Consider the following 27,003-nt stretch of genomic DNA (forward strand, 5'->3'; position numbering starts at 1 on the left):
GGAAGTCGTCACGGCATAGTGTCCTCGGCTTACGCATCTCAACACTTTAGTTGCCAAAGTGTCCTCGCAATTTTTTTGCGTGTTTTTATGCCTTCTTTATTTTTTCCAGCGTGTCCAGAAGCTTCATAAAACGAGAATTGAATGAAATAAAGACGTTCAGACAACAGCTCTGAAGCCATTGCACCTGCCCGTAGTAAAGAGTGGAGTCCAAAGTGAGCTGTACCACGTGACGAGCAACCGGGCGCACCGTAGCGGTCGCGCGGGAGGGAAAGGTCGGATTTCGTCCGTGCCCGGGCGGGAAGAGATTGCACCAGAGGTAAGCAAGAGATGAACCAGACAATGGCAGCCGCCAGCGGGGCTTACGGCTGAGGTGAGGAGAGCGGAAGAGGTGGTAATAAGAGCAGCCAGCGCGGCTCTCTCTCAGTCTCCGCGGCGCGACTGCTGAACAGGAGAGCTCATCCGGTCTACCACATCCCTCCCCATCGGGCCTTGCGCTAGACTCGAGTCGTTTCGTTCACACGAGTCGCCGCCACCACTGGAAGAACACGTGCTCGGGTCTTTCTCGCTTGCTGAATCGAGGTTCCGATCGCCGACCGTCAGGACTTGTGCACGTGCGTATGAGTAATCTTGGAGGGTCGGGATTCATCCGGGATTCCGCTTTTCGGGCTGGCGTTTGAAAAATTACTTAGAGTACTTCTTTCGTAACTAGTTGGTTTATTGAAATACTCCGAGTACAAATGAAAAAGTTTTTGAAAAATTATAGTATACTTCCTTCGCATACTAGTTCTGTCTGGCTTTGTTCGTTATGTGCCTCAAGCATTTCAAGCCTAACGAAAATTCTGTGTCCAACGTATTCTTTGACAAAAAAATTGGAGATTGAAAAGTTGTAAACTAATGGTATAGAAATATTTAAGGTGATGGTCCATTCTTCCGATATGTAGCGAAAACTTTCTATTAGAGTCCGTCGCTTGCATCGAGCAGTTAGAACTGCCATGAAAAGCCAGTGGGGAACGATTTTGGCGATAGCAAAAGCGTCAATAGCAAAGGAATTCCAAGCCTGCTGACAGAAGATCTGCGGATATATTGATTTATAGGGAAGTCTTACAATATATGAAAAAACTGCGCTCATAAAATCTTTCACGTTCAAAGGTGCTTTTGTCCAGAATTGGATACGTTGTCATGAAATGTTTGGTCTCAGAGCTCAACCAGGCGATTGCAAGGAAGAGGCTGGAGGTAGAGGTTTACTTCAGAGAGAGGCAGGGAGGTTGGCCTGAAGGCTCACCATATGGCCTTTTGCGATTCTGCGCTAGGGAAAGGAAAGATAATTAAGAAGGTTATGGTGGGTGACCATGTGGATAGATGAGAGGTGCGAATATATACGACCTCATAAGTAGTGACCCTAATCACAACCGCTAGTCGAGACCTGTGCTATAGAAGCGGTCGCGTTGCCTGGAAAGCTTTTCATCTCTCCGGCCAGGTGGCCAGCACAAAGTCCTTCGAGGGTGACCCTCGAAACGCGTTGAGGAAACACCCAAGGCTAGCTTTTCACGCACATATAAAGTGCTTACCAATGCAAGGCTGAGGCCTTTATCATGGAATGATCTGGAGGTATGTCAGGATTCTCCCTATGGAAAAGGGGATTGGATGGCTGTGCCTAAATCACCATGTGCGAGTGAGCATGTAAATATGTTCGTCGGTGCTTAGTATGCTCTTCGCTTCTACAGGTTGCGAGATGCGGCTGATCCCGATGCTCTTGGCGCTGTGGGTGTCCTGGCCACTCGCCCATGGACTGCGGATGAACAAAGCCACCGGGGCCTACGAGGACGTCGTGGTCGCCATCCACCGCTATGTGGAGCCTGACGAACGCATCATCGACAACATCAAGGTTGCTCACTCGGTGCTTTTTCAGGCTTGCTGCTGTGCGCGCGATACTTTCCTCTTACCTTATTTGCATGTGCTGTATGCTTGTATGTACGGTTATGTGTGTGTGGGGAGAGTGACAGGCCCGTTGCGAGGCGCCATTAACCCGGCTGGTAAGACGCAATTGGGGTCAGTGTGAAATTCGAAGGTAAAGTGAGTGGATGAACTTGGAGAAAGACAGTATGATATCCACAGAGCAGTGAGAGTGGGGACATGGCTCTGGGAGCCCAGATGATGATGATAAGAATGATGGTGAGCTTGCTTTCCTGGCGTTGCAGGTCCGAGCTGGAATAGTATATTGTGGCAGTTCCTTTCCCTGCGAATTATTATGGCTCTTGGCCTTTAGGTTGCACTACTTGATACGCTAGAGACCGTGGCGTAGAGAGAGAGAGAAAGATGAACGGAGAGGTAGGGCTAACTATCAGTAATAAGTGGTGGGGGGTCAAATGCAGTGGTTGTGGGCGAGAAGCCGGCAGGGATAGCTATGTCAAACCACACCAGCTATTAGGAGAGAGCCTCACTCCAAGGCCCGTGGATGGCGCGGCCAACACAGGGTACACTCTCGAGAGTTCATGCGCTGCAGCCCTTCTTGATGACCATGGCGTACCGCGAAAGATGAATGCAGTAGCTTTCATGGAAGATGTACAGTGGTGAGCAGCCTTGTCTAGAGCGCTTGAGCAGTGCGCACTTGGTAACAAAAACTGAAATTAGAGAGCAGCCCCTCATTACAGGGCAAAGTTTTCGTGCCTGCTTTGTTTACGAGGCTATCTGGCGCTACTTCCGTGCAAGCGTTGCAGCTGGACCCTAGAGGCTGCCACAAAATCTGGATTTGTTTGCAAGGAAGTGCACCGCCCGAGCGCTCTAGACAAGGCTGCTCACCACTGTACTATGACGTAGGCTGCGTTGTTTGGCACTAAGTGTCATATGCATTTTTCGCTGCAAAAGAATCCTCACAAAACGCTTCCCCCTGTCTTCCTTGTGGCCAATGTGGCGCTTGTCCTGGCAAAAAGGAGTAGCTTTCATCATACTAACTGCAAAGTTCCGCATACCGCCCACCCATCAAAAGTCTGCATTGACAGTTAAAATACTCGCTGGTTAGATGACCGTCACATCACCTTGCGGCATGGACATGAACTGCAAAATGGTTCTCAAGAAAAAAAAAACGCCGACGATTGGCGTACTTACTCAGGCCCGTTGAAATCGGCGAACTCGGACCTGGGAAAAATTCCTAACGGATTGCGGTGAACTAAAGTGGCTGTTTGGGCTTGTTGGTTTGGGTGAAGGCGGATGAGTCACCAAGAAGCAACGAGGCAGCGAGGACTCGGCAGCGGCGGCATCAAGTGGCTGAGTCTGCCCTCGGTTGGCCGGACGGAGCGGGATGTTGTTGGGCGCTCAATCTGGTGGCGTTAACTGAAAGGCGGCTGCGGCCTCGTCACAGGTCTCCTGTTTCCGACATCCTGCAGTGGAGTACGATCTCTCTCATGCACCTGCTAGGAGACGGCTTGAGATTCCGTTCCTACGGAGGCTCCGAACAGAATACCTGCCGCAGTGGAGAAAGCGACTCAACGGTGTTCTATAACTCAGTCTTTCCACCCTTGCCATCGACCGAGCAGCAAGAGTGCATCAGAACAGCCTCCTGCCGTGAGCGGTACCCGAAGTGTCCACAACTGCCCGCCTGATTGGACGTCGTTCACAGAGCTTTATTCCCCAGCCAGGTACATCTAGGGAATACGAACTGTATGTAACAGACTGGTGTTCATTTATCGAGGTACTCATATCTAGACTGTAAAATTGTGAATATAAATCTGCTCTGCGGTTTCCTTCGTAACGGAGTCCGGCGCCATCACTCGCAGCCGAAAACTGCGGGCCTACAACCCAAGGGCCACTGATCTCTAACACTCCAACTGAGAGCATTTGCGCTAGCATGGTGTGTTTCGCAATTTTCGCATCATTAAACATTGTTGCTCTAAACTGTTTGTCGTGGTGTGTCTTCTTTATAAAAGCTGTGCCACCTGCTTCATAACGCATGGTGGCTCACTTGCCACCTATAGGTGACCACCTAGGTGTGATCACTTGAGCCTAAGCATTTACGTTCTTCTTGGCGGTGCTGCTTTGTGCGCAATGAAATCATTGGAGAAGCAAATGCGTGCAGAGGCCTGGCCCTTCCCTCTCATTTCCAGTGTGCGGGAGAACAAGAAGAGGCAGCGGTTCCGCCAAATGTGTGAGATTCTGTCGGCTGGTTGGTAGTGCTAGAGGGGGGAGGGATTGAGAGTAAAGGGACCCCACAGCCCTATAACTGTCTCCTTTAGGGATAGGGACCACCGCAACAGGGCTGCGCATGGGAGGGGGATTGAAGAAAATGTGAGAGGAGGTGGGTCTGGAATGGGTGGGGGAGGGGGGGGGGGAGGCGTGATTGACGCACTCGCTAGATTTAAATGTGGGGCGGCTCGCAGGCACGGTGGATGAAAGAACCAATAGAGGCAGTTAATTGCTGCGCTCCAACTTTTCCGTCGCTTCAAAGACACTAGTTGCTATCCCCTCCGCCAGGGGCACTGACCACATTGACGGCATAGCTTTGGAGCTACCTTGACAAACGATTGTAATACTGTTAACGCTGTAAAAATGACAATTTTGACAAAGGGTGAACGCATCTTTGTGAATTGCTACTAAATAAAGTCCCTCGCTCTCTTTGCATCCTTCTCCCCTCACTGCCTCTTCTATCATTCTAGGTGTGATTTATCGCTCAGTCCTCTTTTTCTGTTGGTTCCGGTTCATGTGGCAGCTTGGAGGCGCTTACAGAGGCCGGTACCCCTTCCCACTCAGCCTATACTCTGAGCCAAAAAGGACTAAAATGGGTATAATAGACCCTTGGGGCCTAATTGCGCAAACAGTATCATTAGTCCCCCAAAAAGATAACTCCCAAGGGCTTCATCCTCAGAGAACCTCCCCACGGACTCACCGTCCTTGGCGATGGCTAAGTGATGCATATGACCTCACTTCCTTGGCTCTCAGACGAAAAGTTGCGCGCCTCTGTTTCTTCCATAAGTTATACTTCAATTTCCCCTATCTCCGTGGTTCCCTTATATCTCCTCCCTTTCGCACATCGCGCCGCTTTTTCAATTCAAATAGCGTCCACCGACTTCATGGCTCCACCAATGCTTTTAACAAGCCCTTCTTTCCTACCGCAATTGAAGAATGGAACCTTCTGCCCGACTCACTAACAAATGTGCACGATGCGACAAGGTTTAAGGCGATGTTGTTAGATCACCTGTGTTGACATGTCTTTTTTTCTTCGATTTGTGTTTATATGAAGTCCTTTTTCCTGTATTGAGTTTTGCTGCCCTAACCTTTCGCCGACGTGTGTGGTGCTTGTGGCCTAAAGGCATTTTTTACCTGCACCGTTCTAACTATCGCGTTCTTTGCTTCTCTTTATGTTCCTATATTGCATTGTTATATTTTTGTGCACTTTGTTTTTGACACCAACCTTGTATACGCTCCCCCCTTATGTAATACCCCGTCAGGGGCCTTTAAGGGACAATAAATTATGATGATGATGATGATGATGATGAGGATTTAGTCCAATCTTACCCATTCTTGGCTTTGAGTGTACTACAAGCAAACACCATTGCCGACTTCGCTTGTAACCTTTTCGTCGCAGGCGTTGTTCCGCTCTGCCTCGTCGTTACTGCACCGCGCCACCCACGGGCTGGTGCACTTCGGCAGCGTGACCATATCCCTGCCGGACACGTGGCCCGCCAGGCCCCAGGCAGCTGGCACTGCGGCCAGCCTGTTCCCGGTGGCGGCTGTGCGAGTGGCTGCGGCCAACCCGCGCTACGGGGACACCCCGTACACGGTTCAGCCCCGTGGTTGCGGAGAGTGCGGCGAATACATACACCTGACGGCCCGCTTCCTGGCGGACATGAACGGCTCCATCACCGGCGAGTACGGCGACCCGGGTGAGGAGGAGAGGGCTCGATGGTCTGAGTCAGCTGTGCAGGATGACCGACTATACTCACTTGTGTTTGGTGGGCTGCCTGACGAGAGGCTCCTCAGTCAAGGTTCCTTGCTACGGGGAATGGCTGATTATTAACCCATATCAATCGAGCTTGTACTGTGCGCTGTCAGCGCACGTTACAGAACCCCAAATGGTTAAAATTTCCGGACCCCTTCACTACAGCGTCCCTGATAGCCTGAGTCACTTTGTGACGTTAAACCTCAATAAACCAAACCAAACTAATTTTATTTCATTTCAATTATTTAGCTTATTTGAATTAATTTGCCTGCCGACTGATTGAGTTGTTGGTTTCAATAAATACTTCGGTCGACAGTGTGCAAGAACTGCACGTGGCAGCAATTAAACTATTGTAATTAAATTACAATATGTTAATTACTCTTCGCGGTAATTTGTAACGTATCGAATCACTTTACTGCTCTAGTAATTCAGTAAATAATGAATTACTTTAGGGCAGCAATTTCGCACCAAAAGTAAGCAGTTACCTTCTAAATTACTCTTCCTAAAATGCATCATTACCACCGTGATCATTAATTACTCTGTGTCAGAAAAACTTGGGTCTCTAGAATGTCCGGTAGGGTGCGCCTGCTTGCCACTCGTCGTTCCCGGTTTCCACCGTACTGCTGCAGGCTTACTGATCTATTAAAGCTTTTTCTTTTGTTACTGCAACGGTAACGCAAGCTCGTATCGTACTTAAGCGCTCTTTCTTCGCTGAACTCGGCCATTCTCTGCGAATGGCGCCTTGCAGCTTTCCAGCTCCTACACGAGTGGGCCCACTTCCGGTACGGCGTCTTCGACGAGTACGGCTACCCGGAGAGTTCCCGCTACCCGAGCCTCTACTGCGAGTCCGGAATGGTGAGACGGGCAGCATGCATTGCGACTCGTGCCTGTGCTATAGTCAGTCACGCTACACCTCTTCGATGGACTGCGCTTAGATGTTAGTTGTAGTTAAAAAACTGTAAACATTTGTTGGTTAATTGGGGTTTAACGTCCCGAAGCAACTCAGGCTATGAGGGACGCTGTAGTGAAGGGCTCCGGAAATTTCGACCACCTGGGGTTCTTTGACGTGCACTGACGTCGCACAGCACACGGGCCTCTAGAATTTCGCCTTCATCGAAATTCGGCTGCCGAGGTCGGGATCGAACCCGCGTCTTTCGGGTCAGCAGCCGATTGCCGTAACCACTCATCCACCGCGGCGGGGCCTGTAAAAATTAAATCGGTTAAAACATTCAATATGTCTCTGAAAACTGCGCTCACATGTTCACTATCCAGGAAGGCTCGTCGTTCACACTCCTCACTTCACTTCTGTTGCTTATCTCAGGGAAGCGTGATTGATTGATTGATTGATTGATTGATTGATTGATTGATTGATTGATTGATTGATTGATTGATTGATTGATTGATTGATTGATTGATTGATTGATTGATTGATTTATTCACGCCGTGGTAGGTGACTTCGGGTTACTTTCTACCATCTGGATTCTGAAATCTCGGTACATGGGCCATTTCTTTTTCTTCCTTTCTAGACGCGTCGGTGGCTCAGCGGTTACGGCGCTCGGCTGCTGACGCGAAAGACGCGGGTTCGATCCCGGCCGTGGGGGCCGAATTTCGATGGAGGCGAAATTTAGAGGCCCGTGTAACTGTGCGATGTCAGTGCATGTTAAAGAACCCCAGGTGGTGCAAATTTCCGCAGCCCTTCGTTACGGCGTCCCCCTTACCCTGAGTCGCTTTGTGACGTGAAACCCCCATAAACCATAAACCAAACCTTTTCTTCCTATCTCCATCAAAGTCAGCCGCCAGGGTCGTACTGGCGAACCCGTACTTTGGTGCTAAATGTCGTGGCACTCCCCACACCTTGTGGTACTGTCAGCCCCTCACTTGGACACTCCACACTAGCATCCCCACACATACACTATATAGTTGTATACACTCGGCAGGGGTTCCGCAGTGGCCATGCAAGCTCTGGTGGAGCTGCGCTGTACTGCTGGACGCCATCGACGCCGCTTAGCCCCATTAGTAGCCCCCTTTTTAGAGGCCAGGACTAGGCGTGCTTCTATAGAGTTTTTCACCAGCACTGCCGTTTCATTTGGGCCACTGAGACAGTTAAACAGCAGCACTGAACGGGTAAATCTAGATTACTTCTTATTAATTACCAATATGGGTCTCAGGGTCATCAGTATGGCTCAGGGCACAAAGCTAGCGGGTATAGGCCTCGGCTACCCTCCTGGGCAGCTAAAGGACCTCTTAATGGGGCACAGTTCATTCATCCCAATCTCCAAGGTCAGATTGAAGAATAGATATATAATAAATTAACCCGAACATGAACCTACGTCCTGTTGAGCCGGACAAGAGCTGTTAAAATAAATGCGCTTTCTCTCTGTTCGACTACTCCATTAGGTGCACTAGCCCACCATTTACCCACGACGCATTGCTCTCCGCACAGGTTCGCGCCAGCACGTGCTCGCAGCAGCTCAAGTTCAGCGCGTCCACGGAGTCGGGCGAGAAGTGTCGCATCTACAAGGGATGCCGCGTCTCCTCCAAGTGCAAGACACGCTTCTCGGCCAAGAGAGGAGATCCCGTCACCTCGTCCATTATGTTCATGCCACACGTCGAAGGCGTAAGTGCGCACTACGGTGGACCATCGCTTCGCCAAACTGCGAGGATCTTTTTTTTTCTCGAAGCTAACCTAATGTCAAGCCAAGTTCGAAGCTCCAGTCAAGTCCGTCATCGAATCTACAGCCCACCATTGTTCTTTAATGGATTTAATGTAAGGAATGGGTTCAAACTCCAAGTGCATCCTACACAAATCACGTGCGCCTAACTGTTGGGAGAGATAAGGGAGCCCCCATGATTTCTGGCGTGAACAACGACTTGCAACATTTAAAGGGAAACTGCATCGGTTTTAGAAATCAACGAAATCAGGGTCAAATGTGTGAAACTTGCAGGTAAAGCATGCGAAGTTCTTTTGTGCTAGCCCTTGAAATAGTGAAGTAATCGCCGATTAAAATCCGGACGTCCTTCAAGCTTCTCCGCAGCGCACAACGCCAAGGCGGGGGGCATGATGACGTCATCGAAGGTATCGGTACATTTCCAAAGCACAAACGCCTGCTTTGAAGGAAAAAACTAACGCCACCGAAGGTAAACCCTTCCGAGAGTTGTTTGGCAGCTTCTAAGGAGTCAGGGCAGGATGTGATTAGCGACAGCGGTAATTTGAAATCATACCTTCCGTGACGTCACGCCGAATTTCTCTGCACTCCACTGGTGCATTGTGGAGAAGCGCGAAATTCAATCGCCGATTACGTCACTATTTTAAATGCTAGTGCTAAAGCACTTGGCATGCTTTACCTAGAGCCCATATAGATTTTAATCCTTGAATATGTCGAAATTCTCAAAAAATTGCTGCAGTTGCCCTTTAAGCGGGCATAAAGAGTTCCTTACCAAACAAATGGTGACATGACATTGTGCACATTTCATGTCCAACGTGCTTGGAAAAACATTTTAAATAGTGGAAAATCGTACGGTACAATTGTGTAAGCATTGAAGTTAACAGTTCATTCTTCCGATGTGTTGCACAAAAAAAAAGTTTTTGTTTTTTTTTTAGTTTTTCCATCGTTCGCATCGAACATTTAAGTCTGCCATAGAAAACCAATAGGGAACGTATTTGACGATAACAAAAGCTTTAATAGCGAGAAAATGCAAGCCTATCGACGAGAGATGTGCGGATATATTGACTGTTATAGTGAAATCCTACAATGCATGAAAAAAAAATGCATTCATGAATTCTTTCCCGTTCAGAAGTGCTTTTATCTAGAATTTTTGGGTACGAATGCTGAGGCAATATTAGTCCGTGTCGCGTTTGGGAACATGAAGGACTGAGAAATTTTTTGAACAGGTATATAGGATTTCCTGGCATCTGTCTGGAGTTCGTAGTTTCAAAAACTCCACCTTTATAAATTCGGAAACTCTGGTCGCGCAGTGCTTAATATGTAAATGCATCATTCGAACTGAAAAAAAAAATTCCAGTTAACTTGAGTACCGCCACTCTACCTGGACGGGAAATCTGTGCAACTCTTTTTAAAAGTTTGCAGTCGACGAAATGCAATTTCACTTTTCCGGTTTGGTAATCAAGCATACACCGTCACCATAGCTGCACAGGGCATCAAGATGGCTAGCAAACTGTAGGCGAGACTGAATTTACCAAGAATTATAAGCAGCAAACAAGTGAGATTGCCAGCAGACAATTACGTCTTAGTCGGTTTGTTTTGCTCTTATGGACAGACGCCGCAGTTCTGCGACAAAGCCAGACACAACGCATTCGCGCCCAACAAACACAACCAACTCTGCAATCGCAAGTCCACGTGGGAGGTGATCAGCGGCAACCAGGATTTCGCCAAGTAAGTTGGAACTCATTCAAACCTAGCTGTATAAATCCGAACCTGAGTACTCAGTAGCAGTAACCAATCAATGCTCTGAACACGGAACTCCTGGCTCACAACAATGACAGCGAAGAAATAAAACTGCGGACCTGTGTTCAAGCGAAGAATACAGCAAACCATACCTTTATGTAGTTGAATCCTCAGCATTTCCTTCTTTTATTCGCAGCACTCCATCTTGACAATGATTAATGCTATAGCAGAAAACATCTGAGTGCACAAAGACTTATCGATTGATTGGAAACCGCCAGCTTGCAAGAATCCTTCCTGTTTGCTTTGACCACCGCTAAAGCCTGGCGTCCAGTGCATGTGCTCTCGTATATTATACTTACTCCTAGCCATATACTAACTCTTATTCACTCCCGTTTCATTTGCACAGCCTACATCACGGGAACCTGAAGAAAAACATCGAGGTGACATTTCAGGAAGTGCAGAAGAAAGATGGCGTTCTGGGCGAGATAGTTTTTGCCCTGGACGTTTCCAGCAGTATGGGCGTAAGTGCAAGAACGTCTGAAAAAAAGACTGCTTACTATTTCAGGCCGCTTTTTTCGTGCAAGCATAGATCATGCAGCATCTGCCAACAGGCTTGCCAACCTTATGCACAAAACTTCTGGCTTGATTCAGTTCAACTCAAGGTGTCAGTTATCTGCGAAATCTGACAGCCAGTGAGCTAGCTACATAGCAGACAGAGGCCTTTACATTTGACTGAACGAATACAGTGTGTTTCAAATTATGTAATACAGATTTTTCTTTGAAAAGCCTTGAAAGGTACAGTCTTTGTCAAAAGTTTAGAGCCCAGGGGGTTCACTTCCAAGCTTTATAGACCAGATTCTTTACCCTCACACGCAGGCTGCTGGGGCGCCCCTACTCTCGACACTAGTCGCCATCTATCGGCGCGCGCGGCCCGATGGACTGCGGGTCGCGCCGGCGCCGCGCGTAGAATGCATGTTTACGTGTTCGCTTCTGCGCTGTTGTGCTCCATCATAACGTATGAGGGTGTGTGCTGTGCGTCACTACTCACATTTTCCCTCTACCAGACAGTACTGCGGTTATCTTGCGCGCAGTTAGTCGTTAACGTGGCATCTCCGAGTTCTTTCCCGTTCATTTGGATGTAAGTGCGGCGAGACAGTGCGCGTCTGTCTCGTTGTTTGTGTCCACCATGATGATATTGATATTGATGATTAGCGCTCGTGTCCTGTCTTCACCTTTTCTGTGTCTTGTTTTTCGCGCTACATTTTTCAATGATGATATTCTGCTGGCTCAGGATTCTAAACGCTGGCACCGCAGCGGCGACGCTGCTCCACCGCGCCGCTTGTGCGGCGGCGCTGCTCAGGGAAATTCTGGAATAGTATTGCAAACAGCAAGGATTTTTCCCGCGGAGTAGTCGGCCAGGTAGCGTACGGACTGCAAACCGGCACCTCTAAGCAGATTTCTGCGCTGGCGTGTCGTTTGTTGCCGTCTTTTCCGTGCGCTATCATCTATGATAATTTTAGGCACAGGAATGTGGATTTATTGATTTGATTCAGGGGTGTAGTAACTGGATAGGCGAGCTGCAGACTGAAGGTTGTCCCGACGAAGTGCGTGTTTTCGATTACCTCCTTGCTCTGAGCTTGCTCTAGTTCCTATTAAACACATTTCATGCACAGGATTGTAAGCACGACCGCTACCGATTTCAGTTGCTCGTTCCGCACGCATGTCATGGGGATCAAGTGGGGGGGGGGGGGGGGGGGAGTAAAGATTTTACCGTAGTGTCTTTCTGTTTTTGCTGTCTACCTTAATCATAGGAAAATATGCGCGATTTTAATACATTCATTCACACTTAGCCAAACGCCTACGCAACGCTGTCACACGCGGCGAGAGCTACCGAATAAAATGAACGCGACTTCGGACCTCAGAATTCGTGAAAGCTGGATTCGCTGCTAATATCCATTAAAGCTTTGATAATTTGAGCAAAAGTACGTTTTTATGCACCAGGTTGCGTAAACCATGACAAATTTTGTTTTTTGTTGGCGCTGCGACTCAGTTAAGCTCACAGCGGTAATTTGTTGATAAACTGGCGCACCACGCATGCGACAAGAAAGCCCTGTTTGTGGGTGGTAATTTATGGCTGAAGGATTAAGAGTGCATGGGAATTGGAACTGCATGCTAGCCGCACACTTAATACTTGGTATTGAACAAAAAGTTTTTTTTTTCAGTGGAGCACCAAGACGGTAGCGATATAAGCACAAGCGCGTTCTAAGCGTCAGCACAATTCACATGAATATCAAACTAAATGTCATTAAAACGCATCAATGTACTCCCTTTGATAACGTGAATACTTCCTGCAACACAGCCACGCTGCGGAAGTGTGCTCGGTGATGTTTTTTGAGCGCCCGAAGCGCGGCTATATGCAGGCGCGGCCGCGGAGCTGCCGGAGCCCCGCAGTCCCCAAAGAAACGCCCGCACCACGGCGCACCAGTCGGCGGAAAATGGCCGCGCCCAGGAGCGTCTCGGGATTCTGGTCTATACTGGGACTCCAGGAGCATTCATGGAAGTCCTAGCTGTTGTAGGGAGGCAGTACCAGAAATCTTCTCATGGCCAGGAAATTTGGAGCGCTAGAGATCCATTAAGAACGACACAGTGTGGCTCGAAAGGAAACCCCCTGGGCTCCAAACTTTTGACAAAGGCTGTACGTATGGGCGGTCTGTGCAGGTTGATTATGAGGCGTGGCGCACGTTGTTTACGTAATAGAGTGCAACGACAAAAACGAGTGGTCAACTAAAATAAATGTATCAACTTTTTGGTTTTCGGTCTTAGGGCACAAGAATATATTCAGGAATTGAAGGCTTTCGACATAGAAGGTGAAACCAATTTATAACATTTCTGAATAAGCATCGTGGTTCGAGGTATGGAGCCCAGAAAACACACGTTAGGCAACTCGTTAAGTTGGCTTTCCCGCGTTGCATGTTTACAAAATGGCTTCGCTGAACGTGGTATCGTCCTGGGAATCGCACGCGCACTTAAATGGAGCCATAAGTCAATTTAACTATCTCAAGTAAAAACTAACAAGTCCGATACTACAGCGTCCTTTAGCGCACTCCCTTTTATGAACGGAAGTACTCCAGAGGACGCCTTGCTCCATTTGTGCTCTCATATGCTGTATTCGTGTTTATAGTGCACAACACCAATGAAACAGAGCACAGACAACGCTCAGAGGTGGGTTACGCCTTCCGGCGGCGGCACACAGTCAAGAGGCGCACGTTACAGTAACGGTTACGAAGGTCGCTTATATATACGCTGGCCAAAGGCCTGAAGGGTTTATAAGCAAATTCTCTTCCTCTTCGCCCTGTTTTGTTATCTATTCAGAATGCCGACCGCATCGGGCACCTCAGGGCAGCGGCAACCCACTTCATCGAGGTCCTCATTCCGGACGGCCTGAAAGTGGGGCTGGTCACCTTCAGCACTTCCGCTAATCAGGCGTTCCCGCTGACGCCAATGCGAAAGCATGAGCGGGAACGGCTCGTTGAAATAGTGAAGAGGCTGGGTCCTGGAGGAAGTACGTGCATTGGATGCGCTCTGCGAACTGCTCTCCAGGTGAGCGTCGTCCGTAGAGCTTAAGCCTTACGAGACCCTAACGAGTACATTTCGCCTCCATCGAAATACGACTGCCACAACCGGTACCGAACGCCAAAGATTTTAAAGGGGCTGCGAAACACTGCTTGGGGGGATACCGGCTATACTTCAGGTGGATTCTTTATGTCACACAGATGCTGACTTCAAAAGAATTACAGGAATCGATGCACAGGAACGGGAGTTATTCAATGGAGAAATTTCAAAATACAAGCAAACAAACCGCTGCCCTCAACTCGATTTTGGCGGGGCTTCCCACTCCTATTTCGCTCTCCCTATGACGGCACCTTGAGCAACCAATCAAAACAGCCTGCCAGAGCACGTCGCGGAAGTTTGCACTCCATGGTTGCCTGCTCTCTGTAACTCGTTCTTGCTGAGACTGGCAGCGTCGTTTCCATGCCAGAGCCCCTGGTGGTGTATTTTTATTTTACTTGCTTTGCAGGACTTTTATCTAAGAAAAACAAGTGGTTTTTGTTGATCTAATATAAAACGCATACAGGTGACAAAATGTGTCTCTATTTATTCACACAATTTGCAGTATATTTACTGTTTGTCCGATCATCAGCTCGCGCCAGGTGATGTCATATCCGCTGCTAAAACCCGCCACTATGTGGGGACACCATCAGAGCCATGAATTAGTTTTTGGGAGGATATTAAAATATTTAAAAACGGAATATGCGCGGTATTACCGACGCTAATAGCACCATTGTAACTCACTGTTTGCGATCAACAGGCAAAACATCCAACTAAGATAGTGTTTCTGGGCCCCTTTAAAGCCACAGGGACCAAGGCGCGAGCTCCTGACATGGCTGGGGACGCGCCTTTACAAAAGCGCGGCCTCACTATAATATAAGGCAAAGCTTTTTCAGCTGTGGTGCGCTTTCTCGCAACAGGCTCTGGGCAGGTACGAAGTCTAACGAACGGCAGAGAGCCAGAAATCATGATAACAGAGATCTTTTGATGGAGATGCAAGAGAGAAGTTGCTGTCGTTGTCGTCGTAATTGAACTACTCTGAATTACATACCATCACAGGCAGGCTGCTATTTCCCACACCTTTCCTAACCGTGAACGTCCTCCCTGCCTTGCACCACGCAGATGTTGACCGCGAACAATCGGCGCGCCCACGGCTCGGTCATCATCCTGATGACTGACGGCAACGAGAACCAGACGCCCCAAATGGCGGACGTCATGGACGAGCTGGTCTCGGCGGGAGTGCTGGTCAACACGATCGCCTTCGGCACGGAAGCCGAACGAAAGCTGGAAGAACTGGCGCTGCGCACGGGAGGCAAGCCGTTCGCCCTGAGGGACGGCCAGTCCAACGTGGCCATCGCCCTGGAGTCGGCTTTCCTGGACTCTACGGTCGCCCTTCTGGACTACGCCCAGAGGCCTGTCGTGGTGAGTCGGACTTGAATTTTGATCATCACTGACACTGGGTGTGTAGTTGGTACTGATGCACATTGTGATTATAGGGTTTTAGCGTGGGGGAAAACTAACATCGAACTAAGCGTGAGCCGGATGACCATGAGCAGAGGTGACGTGGTGCATGTCTACGCTGGTAAGTCTAGACTGTGCTAAAATTACCTAATAACAGCACAAGACGCAATTGCACACCAAGACAAACACTTCTGCCATCTTTTTCTTGCTGCATCCTTGTGTATTGTGCCACCATACATACTGTGGATTTAAAGCTTGGTTCAGATTTGTCCCGACAGTCGTCCTAGTGGACTATGCCAAGGGGCCAGTCGCTGTGAGCAGGGCTTGAGTTTGGAGTCGAGCTTACTGCATGTGTTGAACTTTGCTTGCGGCCTGTTAGCTTCTGCTCTGTAACCATGGCGGAAGAAGAGGAAGATGGCCTTCCTATCAGATTTTGCTGGTGAACCGGCCAAGAGTGGTGGCAAAAGCCAATGGGCTCTTGGAATGAGGGCCCACCCAACCATTCTATACGCATTAAACGTTTTTCTCTCACCTTGCTAAAGGAGGGCACCGCCTCGCTTTCTTACCAAAAGCGCATGCTACTTGCATTTTTAGGCATATTCATCACGAGAACGTTTTGGAACCCGTACCCATACTACATGGTAAGACATACAATAAGCTCTCGTGCCTAGTGCTCGAGCTGCTGCGGATGCCACAGGGGTCCTGGACTAGGGACCCGTCCTAGAATCCCCACTCTCTCCTGTAAATAGTCTTCAATAAATGTTTTCCACCACCACTAAGCTCTTGAAGGGTTAACACCCACAAATCATCCCCCAGTGAGCTCCCAAGAATTATCAGTGAAACAAATCTCCTCAGTGAGCAACGTTATAGATGGCTGCTTAATGTAATGTGGATTTAACTTACGAATTAAATATGCTTCCGTCAGTTGTGTCGTTACTTGATCGCGGATCCGGGGAACAAGGCACTCGTGTGTGCAAACAGTGTCCTGCGCCTGTACTTTCACCTGCGGGTACAAATACCCGAGGTTACTGACTCGACCAGCTTTCTGTCTTACTTTAGATTTTCATCTCCGCAAAGTCATCATACCTGCGGGCATGGGTGCAAATTTTCACCCGCAAAAATGCGGAGTTTTGGCAACGAGAGAATATTTTAATCGACAGAGGAGCGTAGTCGACACAGTAGTTTTAAAGAAAACGAATAAATATGCAAGTTTATTTGCCTGCCTCGCTACATGGAAACACTGCTCAAAACGGCGTTTACACGGAGACCACTGGGAGTCCGTCCTTTCTGTAGCAGAGTTCAAAAGACACTGCACCGCTCCGACCGGATGTCGAGGGAGAAGCCCGAGGTAACAGCAGAACGGCTGTCAGATGAGCCTGGTTGTTTCCCAAACCCACTCGCGGCTCGTTGAAGGAGCGTGGTGGGCGCGCACGGTAAAGTGCCTCGGGGCTCGAAGAGCCAGCGCGGCTTGTGCACGTGCTAGGAGAATGCGGACCACCTCTGTCGACAACTGGTGTATCTGCCGTTAGCAAAAAAATGAAAAGAACAGAACGCTGAGGCAGCGTATGAGTATCGAGCGTTAGCAATATCGACCGAACAATGCGTCATCAGCCATCATCGCTATATCCGGTACAAATTTTTTATTATATCCAGATATCTACTTTTTTGATGCCAACGTATACAGCACAAGAAGACAAATCGTTTGACATCACTTCGAATGTGCGACGTCAATTAGTTTTGCCGTAATGGACGTTTGAAGTTTCAAGAAGTAAGTCACGGTCTGGGGAACCAAAGGTTGTCGGTGTGAATCCTTGTGACGTCCTGGGCTTTGATTCGACTAGTAATCTTATGCTCCGTAACGCGCTGAACCGTTTGATACTACTCCGAACATTCTACGCCAATTAGGTGGTCCACAATCTGTTTACCAATAGTACCACCCCCGGGTCCCACTTCAATGACTTTGAGTTTCATACTAACGCGACCTTGAGTAATGCTAGTGTTGGAGTCCACGCTCTAAAGGCAAGCGAATGAGGCGTAAAATACCGCTGCTCAAAATTCATCACGCTGAAGGTGGAGCTACAACTGCCACGAGCTAACCAGGAGCGCGACCATTCCTATCCGTGTCCCTATACGACAAAGGTTCGTTAGACATTTAAAATAATCAGAATGGTTAACATAGGAGATATCGAAAGATAGCCTTCCGCGAACGGCTGCGCAAAAAACAGCTTGGAGCTGAGGTGAGTTCCAAAATCGCCAATACCTTTTAAACGTATACATTCTCGAATGCCTTAGACATCGTGGCTTCTACTCCAATTCCAAATGTATGCTGCAAGTTAACTTTGCTCCCCTTGTTGTTTCCTGAGGAAGAAGACTAAATGGGCATGGGAAGGGCATGTAATGTGAATAGAATAAGAAAACTTAAAAGGACGCCGACCAAAAGGAAAAACAAGAAAAAACGACGTTTCGACGTTTTCCCTTTGGTCGGCGACCTTTTAAGTTTTATTATGATTGTCCCTGACCAGACGATATTTCGTCCAACTCTCGACTTAATGTGAACAAAATATAACTGAAAGACCTTCAGGGTAACGGCGTAGGTTCCAAGAGCAAGCAAACATAGCTGGAAGCTAAAAGTCAGGTTGGAGGAGGGGATTACGCAAGGTTTGCGCAGATAAATCGACCCCACATGGCAAAGGGTGCAGGTAATTGGAGGGACTTGGGAGAGGCCTTTGTCCTGCAGTGGACCTAGTTAGGCTCGTTATGATTGTGATGACTTTCTATCAAGGTATTCGACGGGGCGGCGAAGGTGCTGAACGAGAGCCAGTTCCCTGTCCTCATCGACGCGGACCTAGGCAACGGGACCACCATCACGGTCACCTCTGACAGGGCATCCGCAGTGACGACCGAACTCCGCTACCCCGATGGCAAGTCGTGCAACGACTGCCTGAAATCGGGGCCTGCAGATGCGGCAACTTACCTCACCTACAGGATCCCAGGCATCGCCACGGTATGTGAATCATCCACGGGTGGCGAATTGAAGCAAACTTTCCATTCCATGTGGGCGGGAATTCTGGGAGTGCACTTAGTTTTGTGCTTCTTTTTTACGTGGTGATCACGTGGCTTTTATAAATCGTACTTCCTACAAAACATCAGTTTAAAAGTGTTACAGAGGACATGTGCGCCCAATTTTTGTTCTGAATTAAATTCCATTGCTTGGCGTTTTGTGGCCCTGTTGATGTTCGTTCAGAAGCAGAATACCTAATCATGCTGAGAAATTTGGAGTTGAAAATAGGATATTTTTCTCGCCATTCAACCTTAGCTGTGACGTTGATAATGGTGTCGGCGGAATTATGGACTGGGTGATCGCTAGGGGAAGTGGAAGGCGATGTGGTCTATCACTGGGTGATCGCCGGAGGAAGTGGAAGGCGATATGATCTATCACCAGGTGATCACCGGAGGATGGGGAAGGCGAGATGATCTATCACTGGGTGATCACCGGAGGAAGTGGAAGGCGATGTGGTCTATCACTTGGTGATCACCGGAGGAAATAGAAGGCGATATGGTCTATCACCGGAGATCCATTACGAAAAAATGCTTGACGCCATCACGGATTTTCTGTTCGTGCTTTTGGCAGCGATGCCTGCTGTAATTTTTTGCCTTTCCTAACTTGCAAGAGTACCGCTTCATGGGAAAGTAGTTTATTGTGATTAGAACGCAGTAATCAGTCTGTTTAGGGGAACGTTAATCTAATGCCGTATTCCATAACTGTCCGTTTTATCATCTGTCATTGCCCTGCTGAGATATACCCGTGGCTGCTATATGCAGCCAGTGGAGAGGTCCGGTCGCCAATCACCGAACAGTGGAGACACTTCCCACAAACGCTTGAAAGCCACGGGCATATATGAGCGGGCCAATGACAGAGTACCAAATGGACAAACGGGCAATAGACAGTAATAGACTACAGTCTCTGTAGTCATTTTAACGAAGGTTATCGTACAGTTGAGCAATAAAGCGACGATGGAACTCTCAAAGAAGTCAGGTGTGCGCCACAGTAATAACATGTCCCCGAATGACAGCATTTTGGTATTTTTTTTTTGGATTGCTAAAACCTGTGAATGCCTTCCAAACTCTGTTCAGTGCTGGCAGGGACTGACAAGATAAACGAAGAAATTCTCAGCCCTGTAATGTGCAGCAGTTTTGGTGCCGTTCACCGTCAAAGGCGGGAACCCGTTGATTCACTTAGGAGTCGCCTTCTCTCAAAATTTTGACTCCCTGAACCTGCTGCTGCTTTGCAGCTTCACTTTGCAGCTGTCTACGAGAACGTAGGGTGATGGTGATGACGAGAAAGTACGGGCAGCAAGCTGCTCACTACGTCATGCTTTGGGATAAGACCGGACTTCTTCAAGTTCGGCGAATGCGATCTAATCACAACACGCGTGCCATCGGCCGGCTCGCTGCGGTGAGAATGCAATAGTTTTCTTCCTTGTATGCCAAAAAACGTAAAGCATAAGTAGAGGGTAGGCTTTCGGTCGTCCAGTTCACTTCCAGCGTACAGCAATGAGACTCAAAATTAGTCGTAAAAGCATTCTTGCAGCTGCCTTCTACGTTTTACCTGCAACACGGGCCAACATCTTCCTTGAAAAATGGGACATGCGAAAACTGATTCATTTTCAGGGGTTCGATACCGACCGCGGCGGCTGAATTTCGATGGAAGCGAAATTCTAGAGGCCCGTGTACTGTGCGATGTCAGTGCACGTTAAAGAACTCCAGGTGGTCGAAATTTCCGGAGCCCTTCACTACGGCGTCCCTCATAGCCTGAGCCGCTTTGGGACGTTAAACCGTAATAAACCAAATCATTTTCAGGGTAGGGAAACGAGTCTCACGTAATTTGTGGAACAAGGATCCTTAACTGTCTTCTGCGTTCACCGTACCGCATATATTTCGGAGTGTACCTTGACACACGGCACATCAGAACAGGAGCAATGGAAGGCTATAACCTATGGACAGGCTATAGCCTGTCCATTTCATTTACAAGGCGTGCCAGTGAGTCTTTTTCGTCGGAGCACCCATAGCTGTCTTCTATCTCTTGCGCAGCCCGGCACGTGGACACTGGTGGTGTCTCGAAGCAGCAGCGACAGCGCCGAGATCGACGTCCACGTTCGTGCCACTTCATTCGCCAGCGACCCTAAGGGGGAGCCCGTTATGGTGCGTGCTTTCCTAAAGAGGACCGAGGTCAGCCGCGCGACCGACGCCGTCGTCTACGCCGAGGTCACCAAGGGGTCCCGGTTTGTACTCCACGCCCGTGTTACGGCCACGGTCATCAGACCCCTAGAGCCGCACGAGGTCGAAGTCAAGCTTCTCGACGACGGCCTCGGTACGTTTCCGGGCACTGTTCGAGCATACCTGTACTTGAATTTTCTCTTGTTTTGCGCTTATAAATCGCCGCCGCGGTGGCTCAGTGGTCATGGCTCTCGGCTGCTGACCCGAAAAACGCGGGTTCGATCTCTACCCCGCCGGTCACATTTCTATGGAGGAGAAAGGCTAGAGGGATTCCGGAGACCTCCACTACGGCACCTCTTTCTCTCTTTCTTCTTTCACTCCTACCTTCCTCTCTTCCCTTACGGCGCGGTTCAGGTGTCCGCCGAGATATGTGAGACAGATATTGCGCCATTTCCTTTTCTTCGCACCACTGCTCGCGAAAGCATAGAGGCCCATGTGCTGTGCGATGCCAGTGCACGTCAAAGAACCCCAAGGGGTCGAAATAGAAATTTCCAGAGCCCTTCGCTGCAGCGTCCCTCATAGCCTTAGTCGCTTTGGGACGTTAAACACCCATAAACTGAAACCTAGTTTATAAATCATGATATGAGCACAAAATTGTGTCCAACATCAGTTTCCAACTTCAAAAATTTGCACGGAAACCTTTCATTAGTTATTAAATATGAACAAATGAAGTGTATTGGGGGGAAGCTGTAGGTCAAAATACAGCAAACCAATGACTAATTCAGTTTGGTTTGATTTATTGGGGTTTAACGTCCCAAAGCAACTCAGGCTATGAGGGACGCCGTAGTGAAGGGCTCCGCAAATTTCGACCACCTGGGGTGGTATAAATTTCCGGAGCCCTTCACTACGGCGTGATGCATAATTTAGTGAACAGCAACAAATAGAACGGAGGATATGTACTCCTGTGTAGTGTGCGATTCAGCAAAAGCTACTTGTCGAGGTGAATATAATGCTTTTAATTCAACTATTACGACGTCATAGAACCGGGAGACATGTGTTTCACAGCTGCCGCTATAGTAAGCTCGCATTGAAAGGACTAATTGGGCTTAAAATTTGTTCAGTCAATCCCAAGACCAGTGGTTTATGAACGAATTTTATGGTTCACATAGAAAAAAGGACAAGAAGGTACAAAAAGCACGGTCGAGCAAGAAATTAGTATTAGTAATTCGCAGCTGACACATGACTCACTAAGCTTTGCTCGGAAATATGAGTAAAGTGCAGCAAAAGTAACTGGCATTCACTATCAGTCCAAACTAGCGCTATACAAACGGAAAAGTGATAAACAGCAAATACTGAAGAGACTATAAGGACCAGACGACTGCTTTTTTGGATAATTTTACGATCGACGCTGCTTTGGCTAAGGAATCAATGCAGTTAAAACTCATTACAGTATGCGCCAGAAGCGGTATTGTGGTAGTTTTCCGATGATAAAATCTATTACTGGCAGCTTAACTTGGTCAGAAAATGAACAAGCACTTCAAAATAATTTATGACACTAAAAAGGTTTCGCGCAATCGACTTGCGTATGAATAAAGATTGAAACGGGATCGAACTTTTGACCTTGGGATCAGCAGCCGAAAGAACCAGGGCGAGTGAGCCACCACGGTGGGTTAAAAATAAAAGATTTGTACCCACGCAAATATATAGCGAGAATTCAAGTACACTAATGTCTTACGCACAAGCCCGAAAGTGTGTTCAACCAAAAATTTGCTGCAAAATTTCCTGTCTGGGTTATTTAATACTGACCGTTGTGTCCTACCCTATGCAGGTCTCAACTTCTTTATTTCACCTACAATATTACTAACTTGGCTTCACCCGCCGCGGTGGCTCAGTGGTTACGGCGCTCGGCTGCTGACCCGAAAGACGCGGGTTCGATCTCGGCAGCGGCGGCTGAATTTCGATGGAGGCGAAATTCCAGAGGCCCGTGTTTTGTGCGATGTTTGGTTTGGTTTATGGGGTTTAACGTCCCAAAGCGACTAAGGCTATGAGAGACGCCGTAGTGGAGGGCTCCGGAAATTTCGACCACCTGGGGTTCTTTAACGTGCACTGACATCGCACAGTACACGGGCCTCTAGAATTTCTCCTCCAAAGAAATTCTTGCCGCCGCGGCCGGGATCGAACCCGCGTCTTTTGGGTCAGCAGCCGAGCACCATGACTGCTGAGCCGCCGCGGCGGCTTTTGTGCGATGTCAGTGCACGTTAAAGTACCCCAGGTGGTTGAAATTCGCGGAGCCCTTCACTACGGCGTCTCTCATAGCCTGAGTCGCTTTGGGACGTTAAACCCCAATAAATCAGATAGAAGACTACATCCAGAACTTTGATGTCGGCTTACACTTTTTTCATATTCCGCCCACCTCTTTTTTTTTCTGACTTGTTAATTTTGGGTTTAATGTGTAGTAGTGTCACGTGTGTTTTGAGAGACGCTGTAGTGTAGGGCTCTGGATTGCTTTGAACCGCCTGGGGTTCTTTAACGTACACTGAGGTCGCGTAGCCCATAGGGGTCTCCTGTATTTCGCCTCCATCGAAATACGGCCGCCGCGGCCGGATCGAACCCGCGACCTTCTGATCAGCAGCCGAATTCCAAAGCCACTCAACCACCTCGGCGGGTCCCACCTCTTGTTTTATGGCCTTTGCTGAAATCACTACGTGAGTCGCCTAACCATTTCGCGGAGCTGCGGCAAGGCCATACTGCGCATGCGCGAGGAGCAGTGACGTCACACGGCGCACAGGTGGCGCGCTGCCTCCGTCGCTGCGCCGCCGCGCTCGCCAGTTGCGCATGCGCAGTAGCGACGCATAGCTAGCGTGCCGGGGCCGCCGCCGCTGCCGCGCGCTCTCCATCGCCTCTTTATCTCTCCTCGTTGCATTCGCAATCCTCCAGGTTTAACCAGATCTAAACCACTGCCAATTTTTTTATGACTCTTCCGGAATCCTCAACTACGGCACCTCTTTCTTTCTCTGTTCTTCGATTCTCTCCTTCATATTTTCCACCAATGCGCGGTTGAAATGTCCACCGAAAAGTGAGACAGTCACTGCGTCTTTCATTTCCTCGCCATTTCTTTTTTTCTTCCTCGTCAGGCTTCCAAGGCTACGCTTTCCATGGCGGCTTGAGAAAAGTGCGCATTCGCATTAGGCTTAGCTGAAGCCACATTGCCCAACTATTAGGCACTCGTTTGTCTTAGAGGTCTTTGTTTCAGGTATGGAAGAAAGGGGCAACAATGCATCCTTTCTCGGAATGAACGTAATTTCTCCGGGACTTCCTTCCCCCGCAGTCTCCAGCGTTCTTTGCGGAATGAGCGTCGCCTTATCAGGATCTTCGTTTCCGCAGGCTCCGACGTAACGGCCAACGACGGCATCTACAGCGGCTACTTCACGCAGTTCGATGGCGTCGGTCGCTACTCGGTATCGGCTCGTGTCGTCAGCGCCGACGATTCCATCATCGTCAGCGGACGGATGGCCTCGGGAGGGCTGCCCGCCGAGCAGCCGTCAGGTATGCGCAGGACTGTGGTAGCTGGACATCGGTGATATTACGTCATTGGATCTAACTATAATCGTACACTGATAAACATGATGATGGTGATGAAGAAGTGTCGTCACACATAGAGACGTCTAGACAAAACACGTTCCTTTATACAGGTGATAATTCTGTGTTTCATGTATTTACACGTAATCTTGTCACTTAAATGTCGCCCAATGTGCAGCCATTGATGAGAACCACTCATACGCTCGGTGAAATGAAGTGTATTGCATGAAACACTTTTTAAGGCGAAAGCCTTTAATGGCTCATACTGTCGTCCGTTAACAAAGCGTGTATCACGCGTTAAACTGGGAAACTAAAAAAGATAAAAGAAAACCAATGGTTGCTTCATATAGAGGAGGAAAAAATGAACCTAGAAGCCAAGTTTGATGACTGTAGATTAATTAGTTAATGGATTATAGGCAAAAATGTCGAAATTTCGTCGAAATAGCGTGGACGCCGATATAGCCACGGGAACGGTGGGACGTCACATCCACCGGAAGTCGTCACGGCATAGTGTCCTCGGCTTTCTCCTCTCAACACTTTAGTTGCCAAAGTGTCCTCGCAATTTTTTTTTCGAGGGGGGGGGGGGGGGTGGCAGAGCGCGAAATCCACCCGCAAGTTGGGTAGACGAAGCTGGTTCCTGGCAATCACTAGACTGATAACACCACCGTCTTCCAGATAATGCGGATCATATCGCAACGGCGAAAATACGTCATGACTCCGTTCTGATTTTCTTTTCGTTGCTATTCCCACTACAGGTGCTTCTTTGAGCGAATTTTTTTCGGCAAACTCTAGACGTAGGAATTATGTCGAAGATTTTTTCCCAAACCGTTATTTTCGTTGTTGAAAAGACAGATTTTGTCAGGCTTATTGATAACTTCGTTGCAGGTTCGTAACAGATGCACGCGAAATAAAGTTCATTCATGACGATGGAGCCACAGTGTAGCGATGTGTTAAGGACCCTAAAGCTACACCCTAAACAGAAAGGTGTAAAAAGGGAGTAAAGTTGTCCTCTAACACACTCCCTTTTACACAAATAGGCCTGGGTGAAAAACGGAAGTGCACTGGAGGATTGCTTACTCATTTTCACTCCGGTATAAGCCTATTTGTGCAAAAGGGGGTGCGCTAGAAGACAGCCTATTCTCTTTTTACTCCCAGAAAGGCATATCTGTTTAGAGTGTACATCACGGAAGCAAAAAAATGTGGCAGTGCTTTGCGAGCGTCCGATCTTGCTGCGATATCGGAGAAAATAACCTCGCTATGGGTTTATTCTTTTTTTTTTTTTGAGAAAGTTTCCTGGCACCATATATGCACTGTCTTGCGCACTCAAAATGGAGCCAAGGACTTCAGGTGCAGGGTAGAACACACTATAGCGAGTACACTTCAGCGCATGGTTTTGCCTCTCGCACTGCGCCAGTTGCGGGCGCTGCGCAAACGGTTGTACCACGCGCTGAAGTGTTCCCGTTATGTGCGGCCAACCATGCGCATCATTATCGTCATCAGCCTGACTACGCCCACTGCAGGGCAAAGGCCTCTCCCATGTATCTCCAATTAACCCTGTCCTTTGCCAGTTGCGGCCACCGTATCCCCGCAAACTTCCTGTTCTCCTCCGCCCACCTAACCTTCTGCCATCCCCTGCCACGCATGCTTTCTCTTGGTATCCACACCGTTACCCTTAAGGACCAGCGGTTATCTAGCCTTCGCATTACATGCCCTGTCCAAGCCCATTTCTTCCTCTTGATTTCAACAAGGGTGTCATTAACCCGCGTTTGTTCCCTGCCCACTCCGCCCGCTTCCGATCTCTTAACGTTACACCTATCATTTTTCTTTCCATACCTCACTGCGTTGTCCTGTTCATAAGTAAAAGTAAAGTTTCGCACATCAGGCGGTTCATCTTTCACAATTGTGACCACTGACCACGCAGCTCAAACTCCGACTGGCGAGGTCGATGGCATTCCGCTTGACCAGTTTGTCTACGTGGACCGGGACATCAAAGAAGACGAACCATCCGTCCTCTCCGGCGACAAGGCACCTCAGTTCGTTCGCTACGCCGAGGGAGGTTCCTTCCGCCTCACCACGGCCATCACCGCGTCGCAAATACCCCCCGGCCCGGTTCAGGACCTCGCAGTGGAGGACACCTTTGTGACGGACAACGGTAGGCTCGCGATCTCACTGTCCTGGACCAGCCCGGGAGCTCATCTGGATACTGGAAACGGTGAGATACCGTGTAAGCATAAAAGTGAGCGGCGCTGTTGTTAGTCGCCTTTTTCACTTCAAGTGGCGCCCTCTGGAGGATGGAGAAAATGGTTTGGTTTGGTTTGGTTTGGTTTGGTTTGGTTTACGGGGTTTAACGTCCCAAAGCGACTAAGGCTATGAGAGACGCCGTAGTGGAGGGCTCCGGAAATTTCGACCACCTGGGGTTCTTTAACGTGCACTGACCTCGCACTGTACACGGGCCTGTAGAATTTCGCCTCCGTCGAAATTCGTCTGCTACTCGTAGATAATAGACGCACGCGGGAGACGCAGGCGCGATCTGGTTCCACGATTGGATTAGATTGTAAAGCATTTATTGCGTCGAGAGCAGGTCGGAGGAGACACGTACAGTCTTTGTCAAAAGAAACCAGGCTGCGCGTTTTTCTTCTCAGTCGTATATATATTAGAGCTATTATGCCAGCCCTCAAGCTCTAAATCTCTGTCTGGTAAGAAGAACCCCTGTTCTCACCTTCAAAGAACTTTTTGATCTTTAGGGAAGCCGTGCGGGCTCTGTTATACGAATGAGAAGCAAACCATGGAGCCATGATT

At 48.7% G+C, this 27,003-nt stretch overlaps 1 protein-coding gene across 2 annotated transcripts in view; it reads left to right on the top strand.

Moving 5' to 3' along the window:
- Nucleotides 1-282: 282 nt before the first annotated feature.
- LOC149332517 (calcium-activated chloride channel regulator 1-like) overlaps nt 283-27,003 on the top strand; it is a 30,032-nt gene continuing 3,311 nt past the window's right edge. Inside the window, exons 1-13 of one of the 2 annotated variants that reach the window (XM_089558121.1) lie at nt 283-611; nt 1,725-1,885; nt 5,579-5,876; nt 6,681-6,787; nt 8,376-8,549; nt 10,211-10,326; nt 10,745-10,859; nt 13,711-13,938; nt 15,070-15,369; nt 18,191-18,412; nt 20,500-20,779; nt 24,010-24,171; nt 26,126-26,428. In XM_089558121.1, coding sequence (XP_089414247.1) covers nt 1,733-1,885; nt 5,579-5,876; nt 6,681-6,787; nt 8,376-8,549; nt 10,211-10,326; nt 10,745-10,859; nt 13,711-13,938; nt 15,070-15,369; nt 18,191-18,412; nt 20,500-20,779; nt 24,010-24,171; nt 26,126-26,428 — 2,458 coding nt within the window. In that variant the 5' untranslated portion in view covers nt 283-611; nt 1,725-1,732. The remainder of the gene's footprint in view (nt 612-1,724; nt 1,886-5,578; nt 5,877-6,680; nt 6,788-8,375; nt 8,550-10,210; nt 10,327-10,744; nt 10,860-13,710; nt 13,939-15,069; nt 15,370-18,190; nt 18,413-20,499; nt 20,780-24,009; nt 24,172-26,125; nt 26,429-27,003) is intronic. The other variant, XM_089558122.1, reaches the window with a different exon arrangement.

This window comes from Amblyomma mixtum, chromosome 8 (genome assembly GCF_055824585.1).
Source record: "Amblyomma mixtum isolate Tamu chromosome 8, ASM5582458v1, whole genome shotgun sequence".
Lineage (NCBI taxonomy): Eukaryota > Metazoa > Arthropoda > Arachnida > Ixodida > Ixodidae > Amblyomma > Amblyomma mixtum.